Source organism: Oryctolagus cuniculus, chromosome 8, assembly GCF_051225735.1.
Source record: "Oryctolagus cuniculus isolate XC-2025 breed Fujian yellow rabbit chromosome 8, ASM5122573v1, whole genome shotgun sequence".
NCBI lineage: Eukaryota > Metazoa > Chordata > Mammalia > Lagomorpha > Leporidae > Oryctolagus > Oryctolagus cuniculus.
Window position 1 is genome coordinate 121,066,012 of NC_142874.1, and position 25,338 is coordinate 121,091,349.

Below are 25,338 nucleotides of genomic sequence, written 5' to 3' on the forward strand. Positions count from 1 at the left end.
GAGGAAGGTGTAAAGAGGGGTTTGTTTGCTTTCGGAGCAGAGATAATATGTTCAGTTTAAGACATGTTGAGTGTGAGGTGATGACATAATAAGAGTTCTGAGGTAATGTCAATGGAAGAGGATAGGCATTCATTTCAAGTAAGCATATATTAACCACTAAACTATATTCTTAAAGATATATGTATTTACCTGAAAGGCAGGGTGAAAGAGAGAGAAGGATGTGGGAGAAGAGAGAGATATCAATCTAGCATCTGTTGGCTCAACCCCAAATGATGGCAACACCCAGGTTGACCCAGGCCAAAGCCAGAAACCAGGAAATCCACCCAGGTCTCACACAATTGCTTTTCCAGGTACATTAACACAAAGCTGGATTGGAACTAGAACATCCAGGACTCAAATTAGCCCTGTGCAGTCATTTTGTTTGTTTGGGAGTTAGGGACTTTAAAAATTAATGAGGCCTTCTCTGAAATGTTTGCTTGGGAGCTTTGAATTTAAATTTTAAATTTCTGTCAGTGTTGTCAGAGAAAGATTTGTCTAGACTGATGAAGGAATGAATATACAATGGAATATTTTCTTTTTTTAAAAAAAGATTTATTTATTTATATGAGACTCAGATTGAGAGAGAGGGAGAGGGAGAGGGAAAAGAAGAGGGAGAGGGAGAGGGCGAGAGAAAGAGGTTTTCCATCTGCTGGTTTACTCCCCAAGTGGTCGCAATGGCCAGAGCTGCACTGATCCGAAGCCGGGAGCCCGGAGCTTCTTCCAGGTCTCCAATGTGGGTGCAGGGACCCAAAGACTTGGGCTATCTTCTACTGCTTTCCCAGGCCATAGCAGAGAGCTAGATCAGAAGTGGATCAGGTAGGACTTGAAGTGGTGCCCACATGGGATGCCAACAATGCAGGCAGTAGCTTTACCTGCTACACCACAGTGCCATTCCCAGAATATTTTCTTACATTAAAGAAATGAGTAACAAATATATAAACAAATAAACTCAGAGCCATCATAAAAAAGAATACATTCCTCCTCAAATTGCTTTTATTATGTAGTTGAAATGTTATTAATTATAAACATCTAGTGTATTTCCACACAAGTGATCAAGAATGTACAGGTAAAGACATACATTGGGTAATCATTACTGGTACATAAACATACTGGGATTTGGGCATGGAAACACCAGTTATGTGGCTCTAGCAGTGTCAAAGCAACCTTCAACTAACATTCACATGTATTTCCTAATTTACATTATGCTCAAAACATTGTATTTCCTTTGAGAAGCAAAAGTCATAACAGAAGAACTGTGGGCAACAAAGCATTAGACTTAGCTGTAGCCTAAAGGTTTCATTTTGGCACACTGAAAGTATATTTTCCTGTTGGATTTCTGAATTAGTGAACAAAAATAACAGTTACTACTCTTTAATGATAGCCTCACTCATACCATATTTTATCTGATATTTGTTATAAAATATACGCATTTTTTTTTGACAGGCAGATTGGACAGTGAAAGAGAGAGAGACAGAGAGAAAGGTCTTGCTTTTCCATTGGCTCACCCTGCAATGGCTGCTGCGGGCAGCGCGCTGCGGCCAGTGCACCGCGCTGATCCGAAACCAAGAGCCAGGTGCTTTTCCTGGTCTCCCAGAGGGTGCAGGGCCCAAGCACTTGAGCCATCCTCCACTGCCTTCCTGGGCCACAGCAGAGAGCTGGACTGGAAGAGGCACAACCGGGACAGAATCTGGCACTCCGACCAGGACTAGAACCCGGTGTGCCGGCTTCGCAGGTGGAGGATTAGCCTTTTGAGCTTTGGCGCAGGACTGCTTGGTTTTGTTTTATGTATTTACTTAATTTTGAGCTTGTCCATGATTACTCAGTGAAGGTACTGCCCATATTTTTTTAGCAAATAAAGAAATGACATATAAACCTAATACATTCTTCATATATTTGTACCATGGGACACAATCATTCATGATGTGACATAATCAGTACTTTTCTAAGTAACACTACATTTTTTGTCCTTCTTTGAATATTTTCCTTCCCTTATTTAGGAACATAATTTTTCATTAGTATGACCTCACAGGATATATTTGGGGTATATCTGATATCAAGATTTTAGCCTCAACATCTACTTTCTTTTAGCAAGTAAGCTCTTTTTCAGCATGTGACATAGAACATAAAATGTATTAGAAAGTGAATGTGGTTATGGCAAAATCCAAATTCCATTTTACATGGGCATCTAATGAGGCTGACAAAATATTTTTTAACTTTTATTTAATGAATATAAATTTCCAAAGTACAGAATATTGATTACAATGGCTTCCCCCGCATAACGTCCCTCCCACCCGCAACCTTCCCCTTATCCATTCCCTCTCCCCTTCCATTCACATCAAGATTCATTTTCGTTTCTCTTTATATACAGAAGATCAGTTTAGCATACATTAAGTAAAGATTTCAACAGTTTGCTCCCACACAGAAACATAAAGTGAAAAATACTGTTTGAGTATTAGTTCTAGCATTGAATCTCAATGTACAGCACACTAAGGCCAAAGATCCTACATGAGGAGTAAGTGCACAGTGACTCCTGTTGTTGACTTAACAAAGGGACACTCTTGTTTATGGCCTCAGTAATCACCCTAGGCTCTTGTCCTGAGCTGCCAAGGCTATGGAAGCCCCCTGAGTTCACTGACTCTGATCATTTTTAGACAAGGCCATGGTCAAAGTGGAAGTTCTCTCCTCCCTTCAGAGAAAGGTACCTCCTTCTTTGATGACCCATTCTTTCCACTGGGATCTCACTCACGGAGATCTTTCATTTAGGTTTCTTTTCCCCCAGAGTGTCTTGGCTTTCCATGCCTGAAATACTCTCATGGGCATTTCAGCCGGATCCGCATGCCTTAAGGGCTGATTATGAGGCCAGAGTGCTGTTAGGACATTTGCCATTCTATGGGTCTGCTGTGTATCTCACTTCCCATGTTGGATCATTCTCTCCCTTTTTGATTCTATCAGCTAGTATTTGCAGACACTATTCTTGTTTATGTGATCCCTTTGGGTCTTAGTCCTATCATTATGATCAATTGTGAACAGAAATTGATCACTGGGACTAGTGAGATTGCATTGGTACATGCTACCTCGATGGGATTGAATTCGAATCCCCTGGTATGTTTCTAACTCTACTGTTTGAGGTAAGTCAGCTTGAGCATGTCCCGAATTGCACATCTCTTCCCTCTCGACAAAATATTTCTTGAAAACGAAGTGAGTGTGATATTTTATTACATGAAATATATTTATTTACTATGAGCCCTTTGTTATTTTAACATTATGAACAAATTTCCACAAAATAAGTAATTGTTACTCAAATTATCTTTGGGATTTGTTTCATTTTTTCCCTAAAACTCACAATCTGTAAGCAAGAAATGTGTAAAGGGTGAATCGTCTGATCCACGATGATTTTATTCATGAAAAAATAAATACAATTTAGAAATAAATACCTTTGTAGTAAAATATAAAAGTTTTGCCCCTTGTCAAACAAATCAACATGACTGCCACGTGCCTGGCTCACCCCTGTGTCTAGTACAGGACTCTCTTAGCCGCCAGAAGGGTGTTCTTCAGTAGCATGGCCACGGTCATGGGTCCCACGCCGCCCGGCACTGGAGTGATGAAGCCGGCTTGCTTCTGAACAGCTGACAGAGGACACAGAAAGTATACTCTATTTTTAAATTTTTCTGAGAATTTCATATACTTCAGCATGACAAATGAGGGGAATTGTGCATTATGCATATAACTAACAGCCTCAAATCATTTTTAGAATGAAGTAGGCTACAACACACACACACACACACACACACACATACACACGCTATGCTTAGACAACCACGTCTGCATATGGTATCTAAGGTGGAGGGAAAGAACACAGTGGAACCCAGTTTATAGGCTCATTTAGCTCACTTAGTTTTACCTGGTGGAGAGCTACCACTCATGATTGACACAATTACTTGTAATTCCAGTTAACTACTTCTAAAATACATGATATTGATCACAACCGGGCTGGGATGTAAAAAGTTTAGCCCATATCATTAAGTTGAATTATTTTTGTTATGACAGAATTACCAAGTATGTTGTATATAATGCATTCCATTGTGAGTCTGATAGAAACCATTAAATATATTTGAATTACTGAGCACATACATAAACATAGTCCTCTTCAAAAGTATGAAGATGTCTTGATAAGTGAATATACTCAAAGCAAATAGCAGAGAACTTTGAGCAAGTGTTATTTAAGAAGGTTTTATTTAAGAAGGTTCACACCCACACAGTCAAGGGACATGCTCCACGCATTCATTCACTTGATGGCTTTTAGTGCTTCCCTGTGTGAACAAGAACAATGAGGTTTTTCCAGATGAGCTCTTTTAGAACAAAGTAAGCATGGATAACATTTTTTAAGTGTACAATATTATTAACCATGTTATTAAGATGATTGCCTTTTAAAAGTTTGTTCATATGTACTTCTTTTAAAAATATTTATTTATTTATTTATTTATTTCAGAGAAACAGGGACAGAGATTTTTGTTCACTCCCCAAATGCACTCATAAGGCAGGGCTGAGTCAGGCTGAAGCCAGAAGCCAGAAACTCATGCTGGGTCTCCCACATGGATGGCAGGGACCCAATCACTTGGGCCATGATCTAGCTGTTGCCTTCCAGGGTGAGAATTAGTAGGCAGATGAAATCAGAAGTGGAGCCAGGACTCAAACCCTGGCCCAGCAATATGAGATGCAGATGTCCTAAGCAACATCTTAACCACAATGTCAAACACCTGCCCAGGCTTTCTACTTCTTAAATATTATTTTTTTACAGTTTGCATTGCCCCCTTTAAAGATGGTTTATGAAATGTATCTTGTTTGAGGTGGTATAGTCAATTGGAATAATTTTTTTTAATTATAAGAAAAATAAAGGAATAGTCTTCGTTTACTTTAAGAAAATTCTAAGTAGTCTTGAATACATCACACACTCAAAAAAAAGTAAGTCCAGCTTATTTGTGAAATGAATCTTCTAATGCTAAGTCACCAAGAAAAGACAAAAATATTATGGTTCAGAAGAGATTATTTTCATTCTGTAGAGTACCTCTCGATCCCTGAAGCAGACCGTGTCCATTGCAGTACTTCCATTCAGTGTTCTCTATGCTGCAGGAACACTAGGCTGGCTGACACCATCCCATAAGCAGCTGGCTTTCCTTCTTTGCTCTAGCTGTTCCTTCTACCTGGGATACTCCCACCCTATCCAAAGAAGGAATTCCTAATTATCCCATAAAAGTGAACAAAATGTCACTTGCCTATATTTTTCTTAAAAACTCACCAATATAGGGGCCAGCACTGTGGTGCAGTAGGTTAATCCTCCGTTTGCAGTGCCAGCATTCCAATATGGACACCAGTTCTAGTCCTGGCTGCTCTTTTTCTGATTCAGCTCTCCGCTGTGGCCTGGGAAAGTAGTAGAGGATGGCCCAAGAACTTGGACCCCTGCCCTGGTGTGGAAGAACTAGAGGAAGTTCCTGGCTCCTGGCTTTGGAGAAGCCCAGCTCCAGCTGTTGTGGCCATTTGGGGGGTCAAGTTGCTTTGTTCCTGGGTGTCAGATAAGATAAACCACTGGTCCATTCAGGTATCGTGATCCTCTCTTCCAAATTATGTTTTTACAACAACATGCTTATCATCCCATTCTTTTGCTGAAAAAGTGAGGTTTGTGTGGGAGAAGATGGAGTTGAGTGAGCTGTTGTATGAAATAACACCTGCTGGAAACGTGTAGCTCAGTATCTGCATTTTTGCACACTTTATGGTTGACACCAACATATATTCACCCTTTTCCACTGCTTTTCACAGAATCAGACTGCGTGATGGCTAATGGGCCTTCCTGTCATCTGGGCTAGAGCGTCTCTAGACATGAGTAAGCATTTAGTGGCATCAGTGAAGCCCTGTAAATGACTCACTGGGCAAGAGATAACAATATTACTGTGAACACACCTCATTATTCAAAAAACTTGTTTCAATTTATTTATCTTTGAAATAAAGTAGGTAGATGTGAAGGTGAAGCTTTCGTACGGTCATAGGAGGAAGACAATGATGAATTTGATTAAGAAAAATATTAAGTCTATTCCTTTTGAAATGATTTTCAGGAGAATCCATGCCTGAGAAAGAAATTCATACTTATCTGCTATTAATTCTTTGACTACTTACATGAAGATCAGGAAATGGAAGAATGTGATTTCTCAAGAAAGGTGGGAAATTAATGCCAGTGGGTACAGATATCAGTGCCTACGAAAAGTTCTCTCTTCTATTGATTTCGCATAATTATTTCAGGGTTATCCTAAGCATAGTGTTTATTAAGAGCTAGAGGAGACTTATGAGACAAAATTAGTCACATGAGAAAGATTTAAAATCAATTCATGTTTGATGCTTGAAAAGCATCTTGCCCAACCATGTCTGAAAAGTTAACAAGCATTATATCACCGGAATAATTTCTCATTGGCTGGACTTTCCCTTAGGGCAGACAAGGTTTGCACCTGCTTGAAAAGATGATGCTTTTAAAGATTAATCCAGTTTTGTGTAGGGAACTGATGTTATACATGCCCCAGTGAGGAGAAATATGGAAGCATGATGGGACAGTGACTTCTTTCTCTGAGATTCAATGTGGGAGTAGGTTGAGGGAGCAATTTCCATCTGAGACTTTACTGTGTGGGGAGTACATTAAGGGAGTGTACAGGGGAAGTAACCAAAAATTATATATATTTGAGAGTCAGGTAATAACTTTTGATTGATAACAGTGCTTTCAGAAGAGACTAATGAACATATATGGCAAAATCAGGGTTAAGTTCGATTTCATAGTCATCATGATTTTAGAGTTACTGAAACTAACAACCAAGGAAAATAAAACAATCATCAAATCCTATTGTCTGGGTGAAGCTTGCTCTAGGAGATGAAACTTAGGTGGAAATGACTTGGTAATGTTTAAAATAAGTTCCTGAAAATAAAAAATATTTTGAGGAAAAGTAATACTTATCATGAGAACTTATTTGAATGACCTCTCTGAGAACTTTAAACCCTGTGAAGTAAATTTCATAGATTTCTCTGAAAGAGCTATGGCATTGCCAGCATGATTTATATACTTTTAAAATTATTTATTTATTTTTTTACTTTTATTTTTTTGACAGGCAGAGTTAGACAGTGAGAGAGATAGAGAGACAAAGAGAAAGGTCTTCCTTCCATTGGTTCACCTCTCAAATGGCCGCTATGGCCTGCGCGCTACGCTGATCCAAAGCCAGGAGCCAGGCGCTTCCTCCCAGTCTCCCATGCGGGTGCAGGGCCCAAGCACCTGGGCCATCCTCCACTGCCTTCCCGGGCCACAGCAGAGAGCTGGCCTGGAAGAGGGGCAACTGGGAAAGAATCTGGCGCCCTGACCGGGACTAGAACCCGGGATGCCGGCGCCTCAGGCGGAGGATTAGCCAAGTGAGCCACAGAGCTGGCCTGTACTTTTTAAATTTTATCTCATTTTATTTTATTTACTGTGAAACAGAGAAACAGTGTGACAGACAGACATGGAGACAGATATTTCCCATCTGCTGGTTTACTCTCTAATGCTCACAACAGCCAGAACTAGACCAGGGCCAAACCAGGAATCTGGAACTCAATATAGATCTTCCCTATAGGTGGCAGGGACTCAAACTCAAATATCTAAGCCATCTGCTGCTGCCTCCTGTGTGTGCATTAGCAGAAGCTGGTATTGGCATCTGAGCCAGGACTCAAACCCAGGCACTTCCACATAGGATGGTGGCATTCTAACCACTATAGCAAATGCCTGCCCCACTAGCATGATTTAGAATGTTAGAGAGCCTGTGCATTTTTGTGTACTATTTATTCTCGGTGAAGAGATGCTCTTCCCTTACTTCTTCATCTATGAAAATTTACTCTTCCTTCTCAGATGACATAAATACCATTTCCTCTCTAGAGGCTAGGCTGAGTTAACTGTTCATTCACTGATTTATGAGATTTGTATAGCTGCAATTTGCAATCACAGAGTATGTTGGAACCTACTGAAAAATGAAGACAAATTGCATATGCCTCCTCCACTGCAAGGCTCTGAAATGCACCACTGTGAATCATTGTCTGAAGTAAGAGATGTTTCTAAGGGTGGGGAGGAGTGTTCCACATGTAAACAGGGTGGAGGATGTTTAAAGACTGGTTGAAATTCACTGCTTCAGTGAGGCTACATTGTACAGTAGTGGCCTTAGGTTCCCAGTCAAGTCCAGAAAACCCAGTGTACAGATGCTTTTCATTCTTCTGCTTCACTGCTGCTAATGTCCCATTGGCCAAAGAGAGTCACATGATCAAGTCCAAATTCAAAGCCTTGGGATAGGAAGATTGGCAGAGTCTCATTGCAAAGGGGATAGGCAAATAGGAACAGAAGACATATGTGACCTTTTTTATTTTATAATTTATGGTAGTCTCTCAGCTCCTACTCTACTATAGCAGCCATCCAACCTGCTGCCAGATTCATCCTTTAAAACACAGATTAGATCATTTCAGCTTTCAAACATTTTATGGATCTTCAATGTCTCTAGGATAAAATATAAATCCTTTGTCATGGCAATAAAGACGTTTTAAAATCTGGCCCAACATCTATGCCTTGCATCACTTCCTAGCCCTATACTTGATTATTCACTGTTCCCACACATGCAACAAACTGGCCCAGATAGATTCACAAGAAATGTTTCTTGAGCAAGGCAAACATAGTTATTGTCTCTTGGAGTACATAGTCTAGTTAGCGAGATATAATTACCTAAATAATAATTTAGCTATGGTTATAATGTATGCTACAAATGAAATGTCTACTGCACTGTGGATACATTTGGAGGACTTAACTGATTCTGAGTATATGTGGCAAATCTATGCCAAACTTTTCCAGGTGATACAGAAAGATGAACAATACAGTGTATTCTTTTTGGAGAGGATAGAGGAAGCTACTTTTACTCTTGGGAACACAGCAAGAAAGTCAGTAAAGTAACATGTAAGAATAAAGAGGAGTAGTTGTATGTGATAGCACGAAAGAAATAGGTAATGCTTAGTCCAGGTACAGCCTCGTAGATATTTTGCTAAGACCAATAGTCAAAGTATTTTAATCTTTGAGGAAAAAATGTGTTTTGCAGCAGCATAAAATTAAATTGGGAACCTGTCTTTTTAAAAAAAAAATATTTATTTATTTGAAAGGCAGAGTTACAGAGATAGAAGGAGAGACAAAATGAGACAGAGACAGAAAGAGAGAGAGAGAGAGGGAGGGAGGGAGGGAGGGAGGGAGAGAGAGGGATCATTCATCTGCTGGTTCACCCCCAAATGGTTGTAACAACCTTGGCTGGGCCAGGCTAAAGCCAGGAGCCAGCAGCTTCATGTGGGTCTCCCAGATGGATGCAGGGGCCCAAGTACCTAGACCATCCTCTGCTGCTTTCCCAGGTGCATTAACAAGCAGTTGGACTAGAAGTGGCAGAGTCAGGCCTTGAAACCAGTTCCCATATGGGATGTGGCATTGCAGGTGGTGGCTGAACCTGCTATACCACAATGCCAGTCCCAGAAATTTACTGTCTTATGTGGTACATTTTTCTAAAGAAGTGCTTATCACCTAAGGTAGGGAAAAGAGGAGAACTACAAAAATAACATCAAGTATAATGTGTTAAGAATGAATTCAAGTTATTGTAGGAGCATCAGACAAGGAACAGAAATCATGTATGGGCGTCAGTGAACGATTCATAAAGTTACAGAAAAGCTGCAATTCCTGATGGATGCCTGGGGATGGTAGGGGCAGGGAAGGGAGAGAAAAAGCACTACAGAGAGGGAAGAATAAAAGCAAAAGATTGTTCAGACTTGACAATGAAATCGGATGTAATGGAGGTGCTTAAAGAAGTTCATTATGGAGGCAAGATGGCAGAATAGGAAGGGAGCACACTGATAGTCCGGGAGAGACAGTTTAATAAAAGTGGAGATACTGCAGATTCAAGGAAGAGTAGGGGAGGAAACAGCAGAAGAAACTCTTCCGGAATGCGTGATTCACAGTGGACCTGCATGGAGAGCGTGGGAGCCCACAGATCGGGACACCAGTGGCAGACTCAGCACACCAGCGCTGGAACGCGAGGTGAGCCAAACCTCAATAGCCCGAGACACCGGCAGGCAAGCAGAGAGAGGAGACTAGAGGGAACGACCCCCAGGGGGGAAAAGTTAACCAGGCTAACTGGAAGAGAGAGAGAGAAAAAAAAAAGGTGACTGGTATGGACACGGGTTTCTCTCTCTCCGCTCACCTCTCAAGGGCGAGCAAGACAAAGAGCAGGTGCCATCTTGGACATATGTCATAAGCAGAGCGACCTCAGGTCTGCACCGGCCCTGAGCCTAGCAGAAAAACCTGACTCTGGGCGGGGCGAATTAACAGGAGATTAGGACCTAGAAAATTTGTGGTGCTACTGAACTGAGACTGTGAAAAAAGAGACGGTGGGGGAGAGAACTCACGGAATTCACGTGAGTACTCTCCAGAGACGCTACAATTCCGTAACTTTGGCAACCCAGTGGGAGACTGAAGGAGAATCTGAGCCCACCCTGAGGGCAGAACAGATTCCCTGTGTGGTCCTTGGGAAAGAGCTTCTGATCTCTGGCTCCTGTGGGTATATCATTTGCCTGCTAACTACCTCCAACTTCGTTCAGCTGTGTGGAATTACTTCCCTTTTGAATCAAAGAAAGAAAGAGAGAGAGAGAGAGAGAGATCTACCACGCCTAACCTGGGAGTGTCACCTTTGGCACACCAAACAGAGCTCTCAGGCCACACCCATCTCAAGCCTCTAAGGCTCCATCAAAAACAGACAGTCCACTTAATCTAGAGTCATAGTATAACAAGAAAAAGCACCACAGTGAAGAAACCAAATATCTCCAATATGCCAAATAACAAACGCAAAAACCGAGGTAATAAAAACAAGGAAGTCACCATGACGCCCCCAAATGAAAAAGACACCCCAATTCAAGATTATGAAGATGATGACATAGAAGAAATGCAAGAAGCAGATCTCAAAAAATTGATAAGAACATTAAGAAGTTCTCAAAAACAAATTCTTGAACTACAGAAATCCTTAATGGACAAGATAGAAAATCTCTCTCGTGAAAATGAAATATTAAGGAGGAATCAAAATGAAACGAAACAACTAGTACAACAGGAAACTGTGATAGTGACGAGAAATCATAATGAAGTGAAGAATTCAATAGATCAAATGAAAAACACAATAGAGAGCCTTACAAACAGAATGGGTGAAGCAGAAGAGAGAATATCGGACTTAGAAGACAGAGAACAGGAAAGGATACAGTCAGACTAAAGAAAAGAAGAGGAAATTAGAAATCTAAAACATATTGTCAGGAATCTTCAGGATACTATTAAAAAAACCAACATTCGGGTTCTAGGAGTTCCTGAAGGCATGGAGAGGGAGAAAGGATTAGAAGGCCTTTTTAGTGAGATATTAGCAGAAAATTTCCCAGGTTTGGAGAAGGACAGAGACATCCTAGTACAGGAAGCTCTCAGAACCCCTGATAAACATGACCAAAAGAGATCCTCACGTTGTAATTAAACTCTCCACAGTGAAACATAAAGAAAAGATCCTAAAATGTGCAAGAGAGAAACGTCAGATTACTCTCAGAGGATCTCCAATCAGACTCACAGCTGACTTCTCATCAGAAACCCTACAAGCTAGGAGGGAATGGAGAGATATAGCCCAGGTACTAAGAGAGAAAAACTGCCAGCCCAGAATATTATATCCTGCAAAGCTATCATTTGTGATTGAAGGTGAAATAAAGACTTTTCATAGCAAAGAGAAATTGAAAGAATTTGTCGCCACTCGTCCAGCCCTGCAAAAGATGCTTAAAGATGTGTTACACACAGAAACACAGAAACACGGTCATCAATATGAAAGAAGGTAAAGGAAGGAAACCTCACAGCAAAAGATCACAGGGAATTCAAAGCATATATTAGAACTTATCTTTGGCAAATGGCAGGGCAAAGTTACCACTTATCATTAGTCACATTGAACATGAATGGCCTGAACTGTCCAGTTAAAAGACACAGATTGGCTGATTGGGTTAAGGAACAAAACCCATCTATTTGCTGCTTACAAGAAACACATCTTTCCAACAAAGATCCATACAGACTGAAAGTGAAAGGCTGGAAAAAGATATACCATGCCAACAGAAATGAAAAAAGAGCGGGTGTAGCCATCTTAATATTGGACAACATAAACTTTACCACAAAAACTGTTAAGAGAGACAAAGAGGGACACTATATAATGATTAAGGGATCAATTCAACAGGAAGATATAACAATTATCAATGTATATGCACCTAATTACAGGGCACCGGTTTATCTAAAAGATTTGTTAAGGGAATTCAAGGGAGACTTAGACCCCAATACAATAGTACTGGGGGACTTCAATACTCCACTCTCAGAAATAGACAGATCAACAGGACAGAAAATCAACAAGGATACAGTAGATTTAAATGACACTATAGCCCAAATGGATCTAACAGATATATACAGAACTTTCAATCCTACAGCTAAAGATTTTACATTCTTCTCAGCAGTACATGGAACCTTCTCTAGGATTGACCACATACTAGGCCATAAAGCAAGTCTCAGCAAATTCAAAAGAATTAGAATCATACCATGCAGCTTCTCAGACCATAAAGGAATGAAGTTGGAAATTAGCAACTCAGGAATCCCTAGAGCATATGCAAACACATGGAGATTGAACAACATGCTCCTGAATGAACAAAGGGTCATAGAAGAAATTAAAAGAGAAATCAAAAATTTTCTGGAAGTAAACGAGGATAACAGCACAACATACCAAAACTTATGGGACGCAGCAAAAGCAGTGTTAAGAGGAAAGTTTATATCAATAGGTGCCTACATCAAGAAATTGGAAAGGCACCAAATAGATGAGCTTTCAACGCATCTCAAGGATCTAGAAAAACTGCAGCAAACCAGACCCAAATCTAGTAGGAGAAGAGAAATAATTAAAATCAGAGAAGAAATCAACAGGATTGAATCAAGAAAAACATTACAAAAAATCAGCCAAATGAGGAGCTGGTTTTTTGAAAAAATAAACAAAATTGACACCCCATTGGCCCAACTAACTAAAAAAAGAAGAGAAAAGACCCAAATCAATAAAATCAGAGATGAAAAAGGAAATGTAACAACAGACACCACAGAAATAAAAAGAATCATCAGAAATTACTACAAGGACTTGTATGCCAGCAAACAGGGAAACCTATCAGAAATGGATAGATTCCTGGACACATGCAACCTACCTAAATTGAACCAGGAAGACATCGAAAACCTAAACAGACCCATAACTGAGACAGAAATTGAAACAGTAATAAAGGCCCTCCCAACAAAGAAAAGCCCAGGACCAGATGGATTCACTGATGAATTCTACCAGACATTTAAAGAAGAACTAACTCCAAATCTTCTCAAACTATTCAGAACAATCGAAGAAGAGGGAATCCTCGCAAATTCTTTCTATGAAGCCAGCATCACCTTAATTCCTAAGCCAGAGAAAGATGCAGCACTGAAAGAGAATTACAGACCAATATCCCTGATGAACATAGATGCAAAAATCCTCAATAAAATTCTCGCCAATAGAATGCAACAACACATCAGAAAGATCATCCACCCAGACCAAGTGGGATTTATCCCTGGTATGCAGGGATGGTTTAATGTGCGCAAAACAATCAATGTGATACACCACATTAACAGACTGCAGAAGAAAAACCATATGATTATCTCAATAGATGCTGAGAAAGCATTTGATAAAATACAACACACGTTCATGATGAAAACTCTAAGCAAACTGGGTTTGGAAGGAACATTCCTCAATACAATCAAAGCAATCTATGAAAAACCCACAGCCAACATCCTATTGAATGGGGAAAAGTTGGAAGCATTTCCACTGAGATCTGGGACCAGACAGGGATGTCCACTCTCACCACTGCTATTCAATATACTTCTGGAGGTTCTAGCCAGAGCTATTAGGCAAGAAAAAGAAATTAAATGGATGCAAATTGGGAAGGAAGAACTCAAACTATCCCTCTTGCAGATGATATGATTCTTTATTTAGGGGACCCAAAGAACTCTACTAAGAGACTATTGGAACTCATAGAAGATTTTGGCAAAGTAGCAGGGTATAAAATCAATGCACAAAAATCAACAGCCTTTGTATACACAGACAATGCCATGGCTGAGCAAGAACTTCTAAGATCAATCCCATTCACAATAGCTACAAAAACAATCAAATACCTTGGAATAAACTTAACCAAGGACGTTAAAGATCTCTACGATGAAAATTACAAAACCTTAAAGAAAGAAATAGAAGAGGATACCAAGAAATGGAAAAATCTTCCATGCTCATGGATTGGAAGACTCAATATCATCAAAATTTCCATTCTCCCAAAAGCAATTTATAGATTCAAAGCAATACCAATCAAGATACCGAAGACCTTCTTCTCAGATCTAGAAAAAATGATGCTGAAATTCATTTGGAGATACAGGAGACCTCGAATAGCTAAAGCAATCTTGTACAACAAAAACGAAGCTGGAGGCATCACAATACCAGATTTCAGGACATACTACAGGGTAGTTGTAATCAAAACAGCATGGTACTGGTACAGATACAGATGGATAGACCAATGGAACAGAATTGAAACACCAGTAATCAATCCAAACATCTACAGCCAACTCATATTTGATCAAGGGTCCAAAACCAATCCCTGGAGTAAGGACAGTCTATTCAATAAATGGTGCTGGGAAAATTGGATTTCCACGTGCAGAATCATGAAGCAAGACCCCTACCTTTCACCTTACACAAAAATCCACTCAACATGGATTAAAGACTTAAATCTATGACCTGACACCATCAAATTATTAGAGAGCATTGGAGAAACCCTGCAAGATATAGGTACCAGAAATGACTTCTTGGAAAACACCCCAGAAGCACAGGCAGTCAAAGTCAAAATTAACATTTGGGATTGCGTCAAATTGAGAAGTTTCTGTACTGCAAAAGAAACAGTCAGGAGAGTGAAGAGACTACCGACAGAATGGGAAAATATATTTGCAAACTATGCAACTGATAAAGGGTTGATAACCAGAATCTATAAAGAAATCAAGAAACTCCACAACAGCAAAACAAACAACCCACTTAAGAGATCGCCAAGGACCTCAATAGACATTTTTCAAAAGAGGAAATCCAAATGGCCAACAGACACATGAAAAAATGTTCAAGATCACTAGCAATCAGGGAAATGCAAATCAAAACCACAATGAGGTTCCACCTCACCCCAGTTAGAATGGCTCACATTCAGAAATTTACCAACAATAGATGCTGGAGAGGATGTAGGGAAAAAGGGACACTAACCCACTGTTGGTGGGAATGCAAACTGGTTAAGCCACTATGGAAGTCAGTCTGGAGATTCCTCAGAAACCTGAATATAACCCTACCATTCAACCAGCCATCCCACTCCTTGGAATTTACCCAAAGGAAATTAAATTGGCAAACAAAAAAGCAGTCTGCACATTAATGTTTATTGCAGCTCAATTCACAATAGCTAAGACCTGGAACCAACCCAAATGCCCATCAACAGTAGACTGGAAAAAGAAATTATGGGACATGTACTCTATAGAATACTATACAGCAGTCAAAACCAACGAAACCCAGTCATTTGCAACAAGATGCAGGAATCTGGAAAACATCATGCTGAGTGAATTAAGCCAGTCCCAAAGGGACAAATATCATATGTTCTCCCTGATTGGCGACAACTAACTGAGCACCAAAGGGGAAACTTGTTGAAGTGAAATGGACACTATGAGAAACAGTGACTTGATCAGCTCTTGTCCTGACGGTTGATGTACAATGTAATACTTTATCCATTTTAGTATTTTTTTTGTTCTAGTACCATTGGTTGAACTCTGTAATTAACACACAATTATTCTTAGGTGTTTAAATTTTAACTGAAAAGTGATCCCTGTTAGGAATTTGGAAAACATTATGTTGAGTGAAATAAGCCAATCCCAAAGGGAAAAATACCACTTGTTCTCCTTGATAGGTGACAACTAATTGAGCACCAAAAAGGAAACCTGTTAAAGTGAAATGAACACTGTGAGAAACGGTGACTTGATCAGCCCTCACCCTGACTGTTGATGAGCAGCTTAATATGTTATCCCTCTTAGTATTTTTTTTTTGTTTGTTCTACTTAATACTTTTGGTTGAATACTGTGATCAATACAAAATTCTTCTTAAGTGCTGAAACTTAACTGAAAAGTGACTGCTGTTAAATATAAGAGTGGGAATAAGAGAGGGAAAAGATGTGCAATTCGGGACATGCTCAAGCTGACTTACCTCAAACAGTAGAGTTAGAAACATACCAGGGGACTCCAATTTAATCCCATCAAGGTGGCATGTACCAATGCCAGCTCACTAGTCCCAGTGATCAATTTCTGTTCACAATTGATCATAATGATAGGACTAAGACCCAAAGGGATCACATAAACAAGAATAGTGTCTGCAAATACTAGCTGATAGAATCAAAAAGGGAGAGAATGATCCAACATGGGAAGTGAGATACACAGCAGACCCATAGAATGGCAAATGTCCTAACAGCACTCTGGCCTCATAATCAGCCCTTAAGGCATGCGGATCCGGCTGAAATGCCCATGAGAGTATTTCAGGCATGGAAAGCCAAGACACTCTGGGGGAAAAGAAACCTAAATGAAAGATCTCCGTGAGTGAGATCCCAGTGGAAAGAATGGGTCATCAAAGAAGGAGGTACCTTTCTCTGAAGGGAGGAGAGAACTTCCACTTTGACCATGGCCTTGTCTAAAAATGATCAGAGTCAGTGAACTCAGGGGGCTTCCATAGCCTTGGCAGCTCAGGACAAGAGCCTAGGGTGATTACTGAGGCCATAAACAAGAGTGTCCCTTTGTTAAGTCAACAACAGGAGTCACTGTGCACTTACTCCTCATGTAGGATCTTTGGCCTTAGTGTGCTGTACATTGAGATTCAATGCTAGAACTAGTACTCAAACAGTATTTTTCACTTTATGTTTCTGTGTGGGAGCAAACTGTTGAAATCTTTACTTGATGTATGCTAAACTGATCTTCTGTATATAAAGAGAAACGAAAATGAATCTTGATGTGAATGGAAGGGGAGAGGGAGTGGGAAAGGGGAGGGTTGCGGGTGGGAGGGACGTTATGGGGGGGAAGCCATTGTAATCAATATTCTGTACTTTGGAAATTTATATTCATTAAATAAAAGTTAAAAAAATTAAAAAAAAGAAGTTCATTATGACAAAATCATATGATGAACACAGGGAGAAGAAAGACATGAAGCTAGGAATGTGGTGGTCCCAGGCTGAACGACTCTGAGGAGAGGGTGTAGGTCATTTAGGTTGGGTAATGGTAGCTGGGGTTACTGTGTTCAAGGTGAATCAGATTTTAAGAAAGGCTTCTGCAAAAGAATTTGACTATTTACATACTAAGGGATGGCTAGTTTTGTAAGGTACAGAATAATTTTCATCTCACATTTCATAGTTTCAGATTCTTGCAAGTCAATAAATTATTACCTGAGAAATCCTCTTCCAGCCTGGAATGCATATCCATTCTTCAATGTTCCCTTTAGCCCACCATAAAGGGAGTCTTACAAAGTTCATGGAAACTGTGTATTATGAAAAAACTTTGCATGGACTTCAAGAAATTTTACCACAAAAATAAATTTGTCTTTCAATTTCAGGTTTCCAAACTGTTTGAAGACCTCTTATATGGGGGACTATTTTTTTTTTCTGCTATTATCTGCAGATTTCAAAAAGGAAGAACAGGCTTAGCTTCACATCATTTATAATATTTCTACCTACAAATAACCATTTTTCAATATCAAGATAAGATCAATAGGTGTGGAGCAAAACTTATGTCACATTTAACCTTTGAGGCAATGATAGGGATGATGGAAGGAAGTAGGGGTCCAGTATATGTGTATGCCCCCCCAACCCAAAGATGACATATGGTCACATGATATGGACAGGTCACTTGTGAAGGATGCTAGCAGTAACCTCAGGGGTGTTAAGATCACTTTTAACAACCTAAGTAAGAATAAAAGAGCAGCCTGTGTTGTGACGTAGTGGGTTAACCCATCACCTGTGACACTGGCAATCCATAGGAGTGCAGGTTTGTGTATAGGTGATGCACTTCTGATCCAGCTCCCTGCTAACAGCCTGGGGAAAGCAGTGGAAGATGATCCAACTGTTGGGCCTCTGCCACCCATGTGGGAACCCAGAGGAAGCTCCTGGTTCCCGGCTTTGGGTGAGACCATTTGGGGAATGATTGAGCAGATGGAAGATTCTCTCTCTCTCTCTTTCTAACTCTTTCAAATAAATAAGTAAATCTTAAAAAAAAATGCATGACTAAGCTTTTGGCAATCCATGCTTCCTAACAGGGTACTCTGTTTATGTGTTCTGTGCCATGGCTTCCTCTGCAAACTTATATTTCCAGGTTCCCAGGGCCTGGCCCTTTAATAATCCAAAGTCTCATCTAAAATACTTTTTAATGCCTCTAATCCCTTGATAGATAATGTTCTGACTTCAGTACATTATATATTACTTCACAGATCCCCAGCAGTGATTTTCAGACATATGTAAACAGAATTAATTTTGCTACTATACTTTGGAAACTGCATATTCAGGCAAAGGTAAATATTCTTGTGTCCTATAAACCTATTTTTTGGACAGAAAGTCTCTTATAAGGCTGTTCCATTTTTCTTTCTATTTTGTCAGATTCTCTGTCACTTTTAAAGAAGCATTCTGTGGTCCATGTCAGATTTCCAACCATGCAAAAAGTAATTTCTAACAAATGTGACAACCACCTCCCCTGAAAGGAAGAAGATGATCGTGTGTCTGGGACAAGGCAGCAGAATATTGCTTCTCTCTTGTGAATTTCAGCTGCCAGTGTACATATGTAATTGTCTAAATTAAATGCTTGGAGGACTTTCCCATGCTTCTAAGTGCATAGCCTCTCAGACATATGCACCATAATGAAGGGGAGACAAGCTTGAGGAAAATGAAGTACAGGAATAACAACCAGAAAAACCTGAATGGTGTAGGACTGGAAAATTGTCTGGCTCAGGAGGTAACACAGAAAATATTCCACTTCCTCATATGGTTGACAGAAAAATGACACTTAAAGGCATGATGAACCAGAGAGAGCAAACTGTTTCTGAATAAGTGAACTCTTCACAGTTGCAAGGGGCCAGGATATCCAGAGACAATTTACTACACTTCCCCTAAATTTGTGTCTGGTTGTCTGACTGCTGAGGTTGCCCCAAGTTTTCTACACATTCTATATCAAGATGCTCATTATCACAGCTTCCTGTGGGCCGTAGTAGGACAGAGAGGACTGCTGTACTCATGGGTAGATGAGAATAAGACTCCCATTTACATGTGTATGCCAGTTGTGGTGACTTTATTAGACGGTGAACTGTATTTACGAGGACTTCCCTGAAGTATTTCCTTTGCAACTGGAATCTGTAGGGTGGCTCAGTTTTTGTTGTTGTTGTTGCTTTTATTTTATTTTTAAAGATTTATTTATTTGAAAGGCAGAGTCACACACATACACACACACACACAGAGAGAGAGAGAGAGAGAGAGAGAGAGAAAGAAAGAGAGAGAGAGAGGAAGGAAGGAAGGAAGGAAGGAAGGAAGGAAGGAAGGAAGGAAGGAAGGAAGGAAAGAAAGAAGGAAGGAAGGAAGGAGGAGAGAGAGATCTTCCACCTGCTGGTTTACTCCCCAAATGGCCACAATGGCTGGGGCTGGGCCATGCCAAAGCTAGAAGCCTGTAACTTCATCCAGGTCTCCCACATTGGGCCATCTTCCACTGCTTTACCAGGTGCTCTACAGGGAGCTGGATAAGAGGTAGAGCAGCCAGGACTGGAACCGGTGCGCACATGGGATGCTGGCATTTCAGGCAGCAGCTTAAGCTACAAAGCCAGATCTTGGACTCTGTTACCTTTATTTTAAATCAAATAAATAACTGGCTAACTGCATCATAAATGTGAATATCTAAAAACAAAAACTCTCATGCCAATTAGACCTCACTGCATGAGGTCAGATAGCAAATCAATCACCTGATCAAAGTTTCTTTTTTAAAAAAAATTTTTAAAGATTTATTTATTTATTTGAAAGTCAGAGAGAAGGAGAGGCTGAGAGAGAGAGAGGTCTTCCATTCACTGGTTCACTCCCCAATTGGCTGCAACTGCTGGAGCTGTGCCGATCTGAAGCCAGGAGCTAGGACCTTCTTCCAGGTCTTCCACACGGGTGCAGGGGCCCAAGAACTTGGGTCATCTTCCACTGCTTTCCCAGGCCATAGCAGAGAGCTGGATTGGAAGTGGAGTAGCCCGGACTTGAAATGGCACACATATGGGATGCCAGTACTTCAGGCGGCAGCTTTACCCGCTATGCCACAGCACAGGCCCCCTGATCAAAGTTTCAAATTGCTTTTTGTAAACTCTGCCCGTGACCTCTCAGAGAAGGCTTCTTTCTGACTTTTGATGGTGTCAGCTACCATTGCCAATTTCCACTTTGGTAGGCAATATTTCTGCTGTGATAATTCTGGTAACTCTACTGAGAAACAGGAAAATGACTATAAAATTTTATTCCCTTTCATAATGTCTTTAAAAAAAACCCTTTATCTACTCCTGTCATCCTTCCCAATCCTTTGTCTTCTCTCCCTAATTAGTTTTCCTTATGCCACTGACAATTCCCATCAGAGTAGCAAATCTGTAAACTAGAAAGGCTGTTTGGCAAATCCTCCAAATCTCTTGGTAGAGTCCTGTTCTCAGTAGTCTTCCATAATCAACCCAACATAAGAAGAGATAAAATTGCCTCCCATAAATATCTATATTTTAATATGAGTCACTGGGCAGGTGTGGCAGTATAGAGAGGTAAGCCACTTCTTAGACACCAGAATCTCACATTAAAGTGGCAATTCCACTTCTGGCTCCTCTGCTTCCCATTCAGCTTCCTACTAATACACCTGGAAGGGCAGCAGATGATGACCCAAGTACATAGCTTTCTGCCATACACATGGGGGACTAGGATGGAGTTCCTGGCTCCTCTTTCCACTTGGTCCAGCCTCAGCTGTTGTGGGTATTTGGGAATAAACCAGTGGAAGAAAGATCTCCCCTGCCCACCAAGTGTGTGTGTGTGTGTGTGTGTGTGTGGTCTTCCAATAAATAATAAATAATATTTTTGGCCTGTGCCGCGGCTCACTAGGCTAATCCTCCGCCTTGTGGCGCCGGCACACCGGGTTCTAGTCCCAGTCGGGGCACCGGATTCTGTCCTGGTTGCTCCTCTTGCAGGCCAGCTCTCTGCTGTGGCCCAGGAATGCAGTGGAGGATGGCCCAAGTCCTTGGGCCCTGCACCCCATGGGAGACCAGGATAAGTACCTGGCTCCTGCCATCGGATCAGCGCGGTGCGCTGGCCGCAGCACGCCGGCCACGGCGGCCATTGGAGGGTGAACCAACGGCAAAGGAAGAACTTTCTCTCTGTCTCTCTGTCTCTCACTGTCCACTCTGTCAAAAAAAAAAAATAAATAAATAATAATATTTTTTAAATGAGGCACTGAAAAACAACTGCAAAAAATCTCATTGTAGTACAAAAAAAGATGCAAATTTGCAGAGGCATCAGACACTTCCCTCCTTCCTCTGTGAATGCATTTTCTTATGTGCCAACTCTAGATGTTCTCTATAGAGGTAGATCATTCAAAGGTAAATGCATGCTACTGGGTAGAATATCTCAGAAAGTTGATGTTAAAGACATATGCTTCACCATGATCATCTTGTCCATATTGTAGTTGTTGTAACAACAGAGACAACTAGCTTGGTGAGCAGAGGGACTGCATGGTAGCCATCATTGATCCCAATGGTTTTATGAAGTGTTCTGTGTAAGTACTAGGACCACAGTATTAGTTAGGATCTTCTCCACAGAGGCTTTTGCAATCTTCATCAACTTTTTCAAAATAATTACCTCTGGGTTAAAGTATTAGGTCTTCCACTATATTAAAACGAGACTTCTGGGCTGTCTTATAAATCATCTATAACAAAAAGGTTGATATTTTGAGTCAAATTGATCAACCATTAACACAAAAAATTGAATGGATAGGCAGTCATTGTTATTTGTTTTTTTACAGCATCATGGATTAACTGTTCTGAAAAACTGATACAGTTTTTTTAATTTTTTTTAAATTTTTGACAGAGTAAGACAGTGAGAGAGAAAGATAGGGAGAGAGTTATAGACTGTGAGAGACAGAGAGAAAGGTCTTCCTTTTTCCATTAGTTCATTCCCCTAATGGCCACCACTGCCAGTGCTGTGCGCTGATCCGAATCCAGGAACCGGGTGCTTCCTCCCAGTCTCCCATGTGGGTGCAGGGACCCAAGCACTTGGGCCATCCTCCACTGCCTTCCCGGGCCACAGCAGAGAGCTGGACTGGAAGAGGGGCAACTGGGACTAGTACCTGGTATCCCAACCGGGACTAGAACCCAGGGTGCTGGTGCCACAGGTGGCAGATTAACCAAGTGAGCCATGGCGCCGGCCCTGATACAGTTTTAAACAGTCTTGTTTCCATGAAAATAAGTAATATGTTTTTACTTTCCAGTGCTTTAGAACATATGGGGGATAAGTAGTACCCAGGTTGCTTCCAAAAGTGGCTTACTTTAGTTTAGAGGCTTATATAATCTAGAAAAATATGGACTTTGTCTATTATGTTGATGCCTAATATGAAGTAGCACTCAATAAGTACATACTGATTAAATCAATGAATGAATCAATGGATGTATTATTAATGGATGTAGGCTGTTGTAGACGAATACTGTGTTTGCTGCTACCTTGAGTCAGAGCTTGTGTTCTCATGAAAGCAATTTTAGGGAATTACTTCTATAAAATAAGAGTGATACTAAATATTTTTTAGTATAGAGATATTCATACAAATGGCCATACTAAAAATGCTGAGACTTGGTGTGGGATGGAGATACAAAAGAAATGTATAAGAAATTTTCCGGTCGGCGCCGTGGCTCAATAGGCTAATCCTCTGCCTTGCGGCGCCGGCACACCAGGTTCTAGTCCCGGTTGGGGCACTGGATTCTGTCCTGGTTGCCCCTCTTCCAGGCCAGCTCTCTGCTGTGGCCAGGGAGTGCAGTGGAGGATGGCCCAAGTGCTTGGGCCCTGTACCCCATGGGAGACCAGGAGAAGCACCTGGCTCCTGCCATCGGATCAGCACGGTGCGCCAGCCACGGCGGCCATGGAGGGTGAACCAATGGCAAAAAAAAAAGGAAGACCTTCTCTCTGTCTCTCTCTCTCACTGTCCACTCTGCCTGTCAAAAAAAAAAAAAAAGAAAAGAAAAGAAAAGAAATTTCCCTTACAGGGCTGGAAGATTTGAAAGAGAACAACTATATAAAAGTACAAGACAGTATAGGATTAACAGAAAAATGAATAAAGTAGATGAAACCATCTATGGTTGTTTGGAGAAGATACATAATCATTAAAGTTAATTCAAATGATAGTTGGATAAAAAATAGGACCAGACAAGAGCTGAGGCCAGAAAAGTAATGAGGAACATGTCTGTAATTGAAGAGCGATGGTATATACTTCTGGGTTAGTAGTGCAGTAGGGATGGGGAGAAAGGGTGAATAATGTGCACACACACATTGTTTTCTGCCAGGTATTATGCTCAGCAATCTACACACATTAATTAGCTCATGTAAGGTGATTATTTCATTTCATCTGCACAACAACTTTATAAGATAGGTATTATCTCAGTTTTTCAGATGATAAAATCGAGTCTCAGAGAGGTGAAGTGATTTACCTAAGATCATAATTGGTTTAAGTAACAGAGCTAGGATTCAAACCCAAGTCAGTTGGACTCCAAAGCAGTATTTCATAACAGATTGGACACAATATAAAAAGACTAGGTAGAGGCTTCAAATGTAGAGCACTACAGGAAGAGAAAGCATAGATGAAAAGCTGCATAAAAAGCACTCCTGGGTTTTTAGTTCCATCTACTGTAGTTTCTTAGAAGACTAATACTAGACTTCCATGGAATTACTGATTCTCTTATGTCCTCATGTTGACTGATGGGTTGGAATTTTGAGGAACAATTCTGAACAACTGGAAGCCTATAGGGTCCCCTTTGTGAGAGAGATTTTTGCCCACTAGGAAATCTTCTGAAAAATGCAAGACAAGTCTGCAACTATTTGGGGCACATTCGTGATTGGTGTAGGGGAATGTCTGGTCTACAGGCTGTATAAGGCCAATGAAATCATTTGGTCAGGCCCTGCCAGGACACAGGTGGGACTCAAAATTCAATAAATCTATAGCAGGACAAAATTATTAAGGATTTATTTATTTACTTGTTTGAAAGAATTACAGAGAGAAAGGGAGAGACAGAGAGATCTTTCATCCACTGGTTCACTCCCCAGCTGGCCGCAATAACCAGGGCTAGGTCAGGCTGAAGCCAGGAACCAGGAGCTTTTTCTCTCCTACATGGATGCAGGGGCCCAAGCACTTGGGCCATCCTCCACTGGTTTCCCAGGTGCATTAGCAGGGAGCTGGATTGGAACTGAAGCAGTCAGGATTCAAACCAGCACTCATATGGATGCCAGTGCTTTAGACAGCAGCTTAACCTGCTGTGCCACAGTGCCAGCCCCAGGACAATTTTTAAGTTAATAATTTTGTATGGCCCACGGTTGATATAATGAATACCCAACTGACATGATCCTTGGGAGAAAACAGATTCCCCACTCCTACATCTTCCCTGCTCACTACAAACCTTGTTGGGCCTACTATTGAGTACATAAGAGCCTTTGTAATTCTTCCTCCCTGCTTTTGATCTGTTTCTTCCCCCTTGAAAGAGTCCCCTTCTTCTCTTCTGTCCACTCTCTGCCAAGTATACCTACTTGGGTGAAATTCATTGTCCCTAAAATTCATCTCAAAAGGATTCTGGAACTGGCATCTCCACTCTTGCTTATTCCCAAACCCTTAGAGTCATATTTGATTCTTCTCTTTCTGTCATATCATTAAACTGATCATTACAAGTCTCCTTTTAAATTATATCTACCATCTAACCACCTGTGAACATTTTTACCCATTACCACTTGGGTCCACACCCCAGCATTTCTTATTTGGATAATTACAATAGCCTTATAAAAGGTACCCCTATTTATACCTTTAGTCTTCTATGGTGTGTAGGTTATTCAGTAGCCTAT

General features: G+C 40.7%; 1 protein-coding gene across 5 annotated transcripts in view; it reads right to left on the minus strand.

Annotated features, from left to right (window-relative positions):
- Window positions 1-1,010: 1,010 nt before the first annotated feature.
- Window positions 1,011-25,338, minus strand: part of MTHFD2L (methylenetetrahydrofolate dehydrogenase (NADP+ dependent) 2 like) — a 151,396-nt gene continuing 127,068 nt past the window's right edge. For all 5 annotated transcript variants that reach the window (XM_008267752.5, XM_051819695.3, XM_051819692.3 and 2 more), the window contains one exon: window positions 1,011-3,665. In XM_008267752.5, the coding sequence (XP_008265974.1) occupies window positions 3,553-3,665 (113 nt within the window). In that variant the 3' untranslated portion in view covers window positions 1,011-3,552. The remainder of the gene's footprint in view (window positions 3,666-25,338) is intronic.